Source organism: Mus pahari, chromosome 14, assembly GCF_900095145.1.
Source record: "Mus pahari chromosome 14, PAHARI_EIJ_v1.1, whole genome shotgun sequence".
Taxonomy (NCBI): domain Eukaryota; kingdom Metazoa; phylum Chordata; class Mammalia; order Rodentia; family Muridae; genus Mus; species Mus pahari.
This window is the reverse complement of record NC_034603.1, coordinates 64,142,155-64,154,054: the sequence shown is the minus strand read 5'-3', so window position 1 is coordinate 64,154,054 and position 11,900 is coordinate 64,142,155. Positions and strand designations below refer to the sequence as shown.

Below are 11,900 nucleotides of genomic sequence, written 5' to 3'. Positions count from 1 at the left end.
CTCTTCTCTTCCCTTCTCTTCTTTTCTTGTTTTTTTACTGTTTTATTTTATTGTTTTACATTTTGTATTTTATTACATTTTATTTATTTATTACCTTTTTATTCACCAATTTATCAAATGTGTATGCCACAATGCACCTGTAGAGGTGAGAGGACAACTTTCAGGAGTCAGTCCTCTCTTTCCATATCGTCTCTGGGACTGAACTCAGGTCTTTAGTCTTGGCAGCAAGTACCTTTACCCACTGAGTCATTTCTCCCGCCCCTTGGTCTTTTGTAAAGGAGTTCACAGAATATCTCAAGCACAAACAGACCCTTGGTATAAATAGTACCAGTCCCAGAACCAGGGAAACGGCCAATGTGAGGTTCATAGCACAGTGGGCTTCTTCTCCTCTGTGACATTCATATACTCACCAATTAAAGAGCAAATTACTCCCATTTCAAAACAGTATTTGTAGATATTGATGGGCTGCATAGAGAACAGCCTCTGTGATCAGTTCTCTTAGGAATAAGACATGTTGTCTTAGCTTGGCTGTATTATATATGTGGTCTTTCTTGTTTGTTTACAGGATGATGATCAATAATTCCCTCAAACTGTAGCCTGCAACTCCAGAAAATTCTTTTATGATAGACAGGCAATAATCAGTTCCTTTTAAATAAAGCCCCATTGCTTTATGATCAACAATAGCATGTGTTAGCTGAGTCTAGGGCTGGCTTATGCTTGAGGAAAAGAATAAAGTTAGCGGGGCTGTGTGCAATTGAATTCAGTAGGTTGGCCTTATCAGCACCGGCTCAAACCAATTGAGCTAACAGGTTCTGACTCCTCCTCCCACAGGTAATTATATCATCGTCTCATTTATCTATAAATGAAATAAAAATCTAGTGTACCTAGCCAGAATGTCTTCAATAGTATTATATGGTAATAAATTATGTACATAGTGTGACCTTTATATATCATAAGTTCTCAGAAAACATCAAATTTTGACGGGCATAATTTTAGTATTGTATCTACTTCATTATATATATTTAAATTTGCCTTAGTGTATCTTTAAATGTGAAAAAAAATGATTCTTGGGTTTCAATTTTCAATCAGAAAATTTCCCAAACCATTATACATTAAAGGGGATTTTGATCTGTGTGTAAGGAGAGCCATGAAATATACAGAGTGAGGTGTAATAACGTGGGATCATTCGGGTTACACTAAGTATACTAACAGGAGTGAAAACATAGCTTTGGCTCCAAGTCCTATAGTCTACATTTTTACCTTGCTCAGAATGCGGATGAGGTCACCCCGTTGGAAGGACAGTTCATCCGGCTGGTCACCATGGCAATCCCATAGGCCCTGGTAATAATCGGCATAGTCCACTGATCAAAGAAAAGAGAAAGCAAAGATGAAAGGAATCAGTTTGGCTGCAAATGGAAACTGGGGTTCTGATACAGCCTCCAGGAAACTTAAGATTCAGGGGGCCCCAGATGACAAACACTCGGAGCAAAGGACTATGGGAGGACGACATCATTAACTCGCATAAAATATTTACAGATCACCCCTAGTAGGGGTGCTGCTCAACAATATGGTAATAGATGTGTTTATTAATAGAAGAAAACCGGGCACATAATTTCTCAGTTGGTTTGCAAACAAGCAGCACAAAGATGTTTCCCACTAGATTTCTTGATCCAGGGCATCCAAACACCGGAGTGCATCTCTTCTTTATGGATCTGAAGGAACAGATCCTTCTGCCTGTCCACGAGAGAGGCTGAGTCAGCCAGCACTCTTCCGCATCGTCACACCTCACATTTTGACCTCCTCTGTTGCCCAGGAGCTTCATCCCAGGTACCTTATGAAGTAGTCACCAATAAATACTGAAACGAATAGCCCGGTCTTTAAGTGGAGCCATGGGGGTGTCTCATCCATTACAACTAAATTCTGGGTGGGCTGGCCCTTTTCCAGCATCTCATTTGTAGACCCTGAACATGTCTGCCAAGATTTATCTGCAAGCCCCCGGGGAACAGAAACCAAACTGATCTGCATTAAAAATGAAAGCAACTGAAGACACCAAACCAAGCCCTAGACAGCCCAGGAAGAGATTTACTAGGCTCCTCAGCCAGACTAGATGGCAGTGATGCCACAGGACAGTCATCGATTCTTAACAATGAAGAATTCGTATTGATCCTCTTCTACCCGGAAAGGTTAAACACCATCGGACACAGTGGGTGAACATGCTGGGGTTTGAATGGCGGGAGAGCTAAGGCCCACTGGACCAGGGACACTTGGAGTTTCTTAGAATATTCCATAGTAGACCTATGAGCCAATCACCCGCCAAAGGTGAGATTTGATCGACAGGACTCAGGAGTCCTTGAGATGTAGTTAAAAACTGGTGTGATTTTTAGCCAGGAGGCTGATGCAGGAGGATCATGAATTCTAAGCCAGCCTGGGTTTCACTGTGACACTCTGTCATGAAAAATGGAGTGAAAAAAAAAAAATCATGTGATTTCTAGGGACTCTGTCTCACCGATTCCTACTTGGTCTGGATTTGTTTGTATTCTCTTATGAGCACCCAGGGTTCTAAGGCTGCTCTTGACTGGCAACAGATGGGATGCAAATGGTCAGCGAGGCACCACAGAGGACCTGACTGTGCTTGCTCCCTCCCCAGTTAGTCCTAACTTATGAATAATTCAAATAAGACAGGCGCAGTGGAACAGATCCCTGTATGTCTTTGTAAAAGACTCTTATTAGGCATCTTAAAGTGCACAAAAGCGAAGGAGAGATTGGCTCATTTGGGTAAGAGCAGATTGCAAACAGAAATAAAAATGTCAACTGTAGAAACCGCAGGCGCGCGCGTGCGCGTGTTTTCTTTACACAGGGAATTGTCTCTGCGGCAGACAATAGAGGGCAGCATTCGAAGTCACTGCCAAGGAAACCTCCTGCCATCCACTGAAGAACACGTTGGGAAGAAAAATATATTGGGAGAAAAACGCTAACTGTTGAAAAGGGAAAGCATATATTTTTTGGGGACATCAGTGCATGAAATGATAGAGAAATATCAACCTTAGAAAGTGATGGCAGTTTCCCCAGAGGCTATGTTATACATTCTCAGTTGTAAGGGAGTTTATAAATCATCCCGAGACTTTGACTAGGTCTAGGAAGGAGAAGCCACTTGACATTAATATTCTTTGTGGGTTTGTAGGTGACAGGGAAAAAAATTTTTTAAAAATAAAAAACAGATTTCAAAAACCCCAATTTGGCTATTTATGAATGTTGGGAAGACTGGCAGAGCTACCTTGGCACTCTCTGGCTTAGTGCATCACTTTGAGTTTCTGATCCTTACAGTGTGCTTGGGGGTGAGACAGCTCCTACGATACCTTTTGGATAGATATGAGATTCCTACCATGGCTCGATACTGGTGGAGGAGACCACCAGTATCGAGAAAAGACCTAAGCTAAAGACACATTACAAACCAGACATAGTGATTCACACCTATAACCCCAGCAATCAGAAGGCTCAGGCAGGAGGATTGCTTTGAGTTTGAGGCCAACTGGACTACAAGGTGAGCTCAAGACTAGCCTGGGCTAGGGTGAGAGAGACTTTGTCAAAAAAAAAAAAAAAAACCCAAAAAACCCAGGGAGCTGGGGTGCAGGGTGACAGGGAGACAGATTTGATCAACCATAGACAGGAGCCTTCTAAGACACAAGGAATACAGAAAAGCCTTTGGTGTTCAGGAACCCAGGAGACAGCTCTGAGCAGTCAAGCAGAATGATAAGGCTAAAACTGGGGAATGTAGTCAACCTGACGCTCACAGAGTCTTTTGGTATTAAGGAGATCAGTGAGGGAGACCTTCTTTAGCGGGATAAGATTGGACCCCCCTCGTACAAGATCCTTGTTTAACTTATGAATTCATATTTATGCATATGTGTACAGGCAACTTCATTCCTTGGCATCCATCGGGCCTGTGCATAAAACCAGGGACTGTCCTAGACACTGAGGATTCCACACAGGTCATATACAGTCCCTGCTCTCAAGGCTACCCTCTAGCTGGGGAGGTGCTGTGGACCAGAGCTACTATACCAGTATTCAGGACTGAGGAGGTCGAGGATGCTATGTGAAAGAGGGAGCTTAGCCGAGTCCTAGCAGTCAGGGGATTCCTTGAAGCTTCATCTGTCTACAAAAGCCTGACCTGCCAGGCATCACAGAAAGATCTTGAAGTTGGGAGGAGCTGAGGCTGAGCAAGACTTTATTCCTGAAGCTTGGCCTTAGGAAGGGTCTGAAGGTCTGCAGGTCTGCAGCATGAGTTTCCGCTGTGCCCTAGAACAGGCTTGCTTACCCTCAGACAGGACGGTGACAAGGACGAGGGCAGACACTGGCTTCTATAGGGCAAGGAGAGGAGTTAGGAGACTGAGGACAAGGCTCGCCACTGTAGACTAGATTTTGGCTCAGTTAGGTTTCCACCACATTGGGAACAGCCTAAGTCAGAGATGATGCAATCTTCTGACCAGTTAATTAATTCAAAACATCCTCACTCTCATTTTGAGGACATTATTCCATCTAATTATTTTTTTTTTCTAGTCTGTCCATTTGGAATGAAAGACAAAAGAATGAAAGCTTAATGCCAGCATTTCTCAACGTCTCTCCAAAAAAAAAAAAAAAAAAAAGGAACACTGCACTAAACAAAGCCTGGTAATTCAGAAGCAAAAGCTCTAATATATTCAGCATAAAACAGACAGAGGACCTAGAGCAATAATGACAACACTAATAACTAAAACAGTTATAACAATTAACAACAATTACAATGATAGGGGAGCTAATGGCGATGATCGCTGCATTTAAATTGCAAGCAGAGCTGGGAAGGAGTCTTTCTAGAGAAAATGGGGGTGGGGTGGGGTAGGAGTGGGAGTGTCTTGTTCTTTCTAATCCCCTGCGAGGGAGGCTAAGCTTCAAGTGAGCAAAGTTATCACAAAGAAGAGCAATGGACAGAATTGTTTCTCCATTTCCCAGGTGGTTATTAGGAATCGTCCCACACCAGATTCTTTGTGACCAGGATGGGCTTTTTTCCTTTTATGGAGTCCAGGCTGGTGTTGTTACTGGTGACAGTCAATGGCAGCACCTAGGAAAAGGACCAGGACACCAATCTAGCTCTCCTTGTCTTCAGGCACAACAGAAGATGACCGCTCTCCTACAGCTTAGTCGTTGCGGGGGGGGGGGGGGCATTGGGTAGTTTCAGAATTCAAGCTGTGAGCAGGGAAAAGAGGCTAAAGGCAGGTCAGCGTGGTGTTTGCCTTTTCTTGATGAGTAAAGGGGGCTGTGTCAATGAGGTCTGGCATTAGGCACAGCTGTTTAAATTAGGGACACCACCCAAAGCCTGAAAACAAACCTGTCTCGGTAAGGCCCAGAGAGAGTTGGACCAACTCTGTAAACAGTGGCTTCGAATGCTCTAGTCTAAGCCGAGCCAGGAGGGGCCACAAGTTTTAGTACACTCAAAGCAGACACCCACTACTACCTTAGTAACAATTTCAGAAATATGAAGAAACTTGCCAGGTGCCACTCACCGTGACACCAGAGCAGGAAGAATATTTTCTGCTCATTTTCCATACCATTTGATTATATTCAAGCCCATTTCACCTTGACTTATGAAATTACTATGCTCCTTAATTTTGTAAGTATGATTTATGTATGGAGACCAATCACAGGTCCTGATTCTCACCTCATCGGTTCCTTTTATTGGGTTAAAATGTTAGTGGGTAATGTTCAACTCAAGGTTGGTCCTGGAAAAACAGAAGACAAGAGCTACAGGAGCCCATGTTGCAGCTCCCTTTTGTTTGGTGTAGGAGTTTTCTGTCAGCAGGTACCACAGTGGGCTGGCAGAGGAGCTCCAGGATGGAAAGCCTATGAAAGACCACTCTTCTGCTTTTCTGACACGACTCGATGTTTATAAGACTGAGCACTAAGCCTGGTTTGCTCACAATCAGAGAGAGACAGAAAGACTGACAGACAGACAGACAGACAGACGCACACACACACACACACACACACACACACAGAGAGAGAGAGAGAGAGAGACACACACACACACACAAAGACACACAGAGAGAGACAGAGATATACCGAGACAGAGAGAGAGAGAGAGAGAGAGAGAGAGAGAGAGAGAGAGAGAGAGAGAGAGAGAGAGAGAAAGGAGGAGGAGGAGGAGGAGGAGGAGGAGGAGGAGAGCTCTATTCTAAGACTTTCTTTGGCTAGCAACTTATGTGTCTAAGGGTGACTTGTCTCTACAGTATGGCACACCCAAGCAAAGGAAAATTTTATACCAACAGCTCACAGTGAGTCTTGCTTTGGGCTACCCAGAAGTTTCTTACAGCAAAGCAGGAAAATATGATTTCACCACTAAAGACCGTCAATGTTAGATCCACTATGGGACTGCCAAGCTGGAATTTAGAGAAAATCTGAGGTGTTGAAGAGTCACTCATTAAAGTAACCATGTTACTAACAGTCACGCTGTAAAGCAAGCTCTTTATAGATTGGGCAATCAATACTACAAGGCTGTGATAGATTTTCTAGGTAACAGAATAAAATAAAAGAAATTGCATCTTACAGGGTCATTAACACTCAATAAGGATAAACTGAATTCTGTTCCTCTCTCCCTCTTCGGATAAGATCTGGAGGTAGGCTTGAAAAATGTTAGCAGTTCTGTCAGAGAAAGTGCAGCATCAAGTGACAGGGTCTGTGGGACAGAGAAGAGTCCTCAGATGTGTCAGCCATAGCACCTTGGTGGGAAGACAGCCGGGACAGGGACAGGCCTTTCCCTCCCTGAGAAAAACTAAAAGACACAAATGTACATAGCTCATCTGTGACCTAAGAATTTACTCTGTCCCAGCCTTTTAAATGCCTTCATTCAGGCTGTTAGCCCTTACCCCAGATCTCTATATTTTGTTGTTATAAAACTTAGAGATGACATTGGGAAATTACATATGTGCTGCAGTTTCTATAGCTCCTTTGGAGGAAAGGCACTATATAAATTCAATAAATAAATAAGTAAACACAAATAATAAAAATCACCGCCTCAGATTCTGCAGAGAGAGCGAAAAGTCCTCCTGTTTTTTAATCAGCAAGTCACCAATCATTATAACTGGTGGGAAGTACAAACCTCAGAAACATATTTAGAGCTAGCCTGATCTTAACGACACCTATTTGGGAGGCAGAATGTACGAGGAACAAAAGACTTCTTTAAAAAAAAAATCCTAATTGAATTATACCTGTTGGGATAGCTAAGAAATAAATCTCCTCTTACCTCCCAGATAGAACCTGAGTGGAGGGGCAGGCAGGAGAAAATGAGAGGAGTGGGGAGTCTGTGAGGGAAAGCTAGACTTTGCCAGGACGCTGGCACTTCCTGAATAGAGTTTAATACAATGTTAGCCACAGGAAGCTTCTAGTTATCCCACCCAAGAGGTCCGTGTGGGGGCTGTTTCTCCCTATGCTGGAGACAGAAGTCGGTAGAGAAAAGCCTTATTTAGGACACGCTAGGTCACAACAGATTTTTCTGTATGGCAAGTAGAAAAGAATAGAAATTAGGTTTCAGGGCTGGAGAGAGAGTCCATTAAAGGCTAAAGCTCACAACCAAAACTTCAGAAGTTCGGTTTTAGAGGACTTAATGTCATGGGTTAATCATCAGGAGCTAACATCCTCAAAGCTTAGGCATCCCAAGTGCTTTCACGACCTCTGACTGTCTTTGCTCTTCCCAGGAAGAAGTTGGATCTTCGCAAACCTGAGTCCTTCACTAACCCTCAAAGAGTCATTTCTGGCAGGGATGGGGAAGATGACTCAGTGGGGAAAAGCACTTGTCTAGCCAGCATGAAGACCTAGGGTTTAATAACCAGATCTAAAAGCCAGGAGAGGTCACACATGTGTGTGATCCCAGTGCTTCCATGGCAAAAGGGGAGACAAGAGACTAAAGAATCCTGGGTAGCAGGGTGTGAGCCAGCACGCCAGGCAAACACTGTAGGGCCAAAACAAGAGAGACCCTGCCCGCACCACACAATGTAGAAGGCTAGGACCAAGACCCAGACTGGAGCTGGCCTTCCCTCTTACGCATGCTCACTTGCTTGTTGCTCGCACGCACGCAGGCAGGTAGGCAGGCACGCAGGCACGCACGCTCGCATACTCGCACATAACGCTTATGCGCTTATCTCCTGCAGCACCGGAAAGGGAAAAGAGGATTTTTCTAGATGACTATGAGTATGAAGTCAAAAGCAAAGGAGGGAGGCAAGAGGAGAATGAGCAAAGGGCCAGAGAGCAGGGAGGGAAACCGGGAAAGAACCCCTAAGCTTACGAATTTCATAGACTCTAAGGAAAAAAAAAATCTGTTCATATCTAAATAACTCTTGAATCCGACTCTGCTGATAGAATGAATGTCCTTGAGGTGGCCCAAGCAACATGCAACACTCCTTCACTGACAGTGAAGGAGTGAGTCCTTGGTCCACTTAAGGAGACTCCCAAGAGCTTCTGACCTTACCAGGGATGGGCTCACTAAGAGCCTGAGGCACGGCTAACAGTCCAGGATGAATAAGATGTAATTTTGTATTCAACAAACCTGTTACATATTCATTTCCAAATGTGCCTGGAATCAAACCAGCCCATCAGAGGTCAGCATCCCTCTGTCGTTCTATCCTTCACCCCAGGCTCACTTTTCAGATCTGACACATTTCTATTCCTCTCTCGACTCGCAATCTCCCAGCCTCTCAGAGAGGAGACATTTCCATTCTCAATCTTCTGATCTTCGATGAGACAATTCTATTTTCACTGCACTGATTTAAGAAATACTGATAGGGGAAAAAAAAAATATCTGGTTTGGCTTCCCACCTTCTGAAGACAAATCTTGGCTGTGCTAGGACATCGGTTAAAGTGATTTGGTGTCTGCTTTGAAAGTTAAGGGCACTTCTCTATCCAGTCACTATATTTTGGGCTTTTGGGATCATGTACCAGGACCACTAACGGTAGCGCATTCTCAAACCGGAAGCCACATTGCTCCACCCCGTGTTGTGCGACTTTGTCTTATACCTCGTCGCCGATGAGCGCCACATGCATCCTCTTCTAGACCATCGTCATCTGAGGGGACAAATGATCAGGATTAGCATTAGTGTGTGTGGGGTGCCGGTTTTCATGCTCTTTCTTTTGAGGGGGTCACCTTTCCCTGAGCTCATTGACCCCCCTCTTCTTTCTTGTGTTTCAAAACAGGGTCTTGCTATGGAGCCCAGGCTGGCTTTGAACTCGCGATCCCGCTACCTTAGCTTCTCAAGAGCTGGGATTACAGGCTGATGCTATCATGTCTAGTTAGGAAACTCTCTCCTTTAAGGGAAGTTTAGTTAACGCATTTTCTTCTTCTTTTTTTTTCTTCCTTCAATTATCGAGCACCTTCAAATGGGCCTCCTTTCCTCCCCTTTCAATTACTGACTGGTTTTGAAGTGTATACAATATACAGGGGGCTGCACTAGGAGCAGAGATATGTCAACGGACAGGCATGTCAAGGTTCTGGCTTTGGTGGAACTTCAAAAACAATTCCAATCGCATCACCAAGGGGCTTTTCTTTAGACCCGATTCTTTTAGTCAGTCCTCACTTCTCTTTGTGGAATGCTTGCTTGCATTTAATATCTCCATGGAGCCATCTTCCTTGGTTTTAGTCATCCAGAGTAAGAGTGTGTGAGCGTGTGTGAGTGTGTGTGTGTGTGTGTGTGTGTTTTAAACCTGTGATTAATTAGTCTTTAACGTATCCATTTTTGTTCAGCTGTATCGGAGGCTGATCATGAACATAGTTTTATGTTCTTGGTACTTGAGGCCTGTAGTTATTTTTATTTTTATTCTTTAACTGTTGTATTCAGCCTGCCTTGTTCATTAGAATATAGGCTCCTGAGGGCAGATGGAATGGTCTTTTAATTAATTGCTGTGGATTCACAATGGGTTCTAAGTCAATGCTAGTGTCTAACTCCAGTCAAGTGTTTATATGGCCAAAGTCACAATGTGATTGGCCTGAGTTTCTTACCCTCATTAACCTGTTTCATCTCGGGCTTTATACTACATGATACAATAGGAACTGGGTCTTTATTACAAAAGTATGAGAATTAGAGCCACATTTAATAATCCTATTTTAGGAGATAGAATTATACCATATGTATACATATATATGGGGCAGAAATAGGCTCAATGATCTTTTCATCAACTAGCCCTCCTCTCTTTTTCTTTTAGACCCACAGTCAGTCAGTCAGTCAGTCAGTCAGTCAGCCAGCCAGCCAGACGCACACACAGAGGACAGGGCACAGTCAGCCATGTTGTGAGAGCAGGTGACTCAGTTTTTCCTGACCACAGCTGACCTCCTCTTCCTGGGTTTTATTTCACACACTTGCCTTGCTTCTTCACAAATGGAATCTTTGAGGAGATGGCCAGGGGACAGTCTCCCTCTAGTCTTTTTGAAAATGTCAGATTTGAGAAAGTAAATCCTATGCTCCAAGGAAAGAAGAAATAGCATGAAATGTGCTAGTTTACTATGGAGCATTGAGAATACCCGAGTTTAGAACGGGTTGTGGCGGCACTCACCTTTGATCCCACTTAGAAGGCAGAGGCAGGTGGGTCCGAGGCCAGCCTGGGCTTACATGTAAGACCCTGTCTCAAACAAAGAAACACGAACTACCCCCTGATTTCATGTTTATAAAAGTGATACTGTTCCTCAGAAAAATAAAAAATTAACACTCTGGAGAAATAACTCACCTGTTACCAAGATTAAAGATAAACACATTCACACACTTGCCCTACAGTCCTGTGGAAAAGGAGGAGCCCTTTGAAGAAATCTTATTTAAAAAGTTGATTATCTTATGTGTATGAGTATTTCACCTGTATACATGCATGTATACCACACGTGTGCCCGGTGCTTGCAGAAGAGGGTGTTGGATCCCCTTGGACGGGAGTTACAGACATTTATGAGCTGCCATGTGGGTGCTGGGACTTGAACCCTAGTCCTCTGGAGAAGCAGCCAGTGCTAACTTCTGAGCCAACCCTCCAGCCCTTCAAAGGATTCTTATTTCTGTGTAGAGTCCAGCAGTAGGCTTTCCCTGTCACCGCCTGCCCCCGCTTCCCAGCCCCACCTCAAGGAACAAAGACTGAGGTAAGGGAGGCGTGACGTCACAGGTAGGGAAACTGGGCACATAGAAACCAATCCCATTCTTTTCACATCATCTTTCTATTGCTCTCCCCTGCTATGATGCTTTTCCTTCTTGCTGTGGGGCTGATTTTTATAGGACTGACAATATTACAGCGTGAGCTGGTGCATCCTTCTTGTAGAGATGCCCAGTAATTTGGACAGCAAGCGGCTCTTTTCCTGGTATCGGACAACTCAATCACAAGGACCAATAATGTGCAGTGCTTAGGCACTTCACAGAGAGCGTTTATCCTACCTCTGCTGTCCGTGCGCAGCTGTCTCGTCCTCCCAAGTCTAATCAATGTAAATTGGGTCAGATCTCCGCTGTGAATTACAAATTGGATCTGAAGTTGGAGGGTCACCGTGCCTGCTACTCCACCTCCTTCCCACCGCCATTAGATGGGAAGCTACACCAAAGATCTTTTCTAAATAAATCAGACTTTATTGTAAAACTCGGCCACTGACGAGACATAACCTCATTAGCATTGATTTTAAAATAAATTATTGAAAGTGGCCTGCCTGCTCTTTGCATTTGTAAAAAAAGGAGAATGTAAATGTATTTGCAATGATAAAAATGAAAACTAAAACCTGATTCCTTTATCCTGTCAGGCAATAGCACTTAATCTAGTCATGATAAAAAAAAAAAAAAAAAAAAAAAACAACGGAAAAAATAGAAATGCGCATTATTCAGCCTCTGAACAGACTCTCTGATTTCCATTGTAACTTTGGAGTC

The 11,900-nt window shown here is 43.7% G+C and overlaps 1 protein-coding gene across 1 annotated transcript in view; it reads right to left on the bottom strand.

The window, feature by feature from the left end:
• Skap1 (src kinase associated phosphoprotein 1) overlaps positions 1-11,900 on the bottom strand; it is a 297,239-nt gene that overhangs the window by 27,903 nt on the left and 257,436 nt on the right. Inside the window, 2 exon segments of the mRNA XM_029546245.1 lie at positions 303-311; positions 1,261-1,361. Of these exon segments, the coding sequence (XP_029402105.1) occupies positions 303-311; positions 1,261-1,361 (110 nt within the window).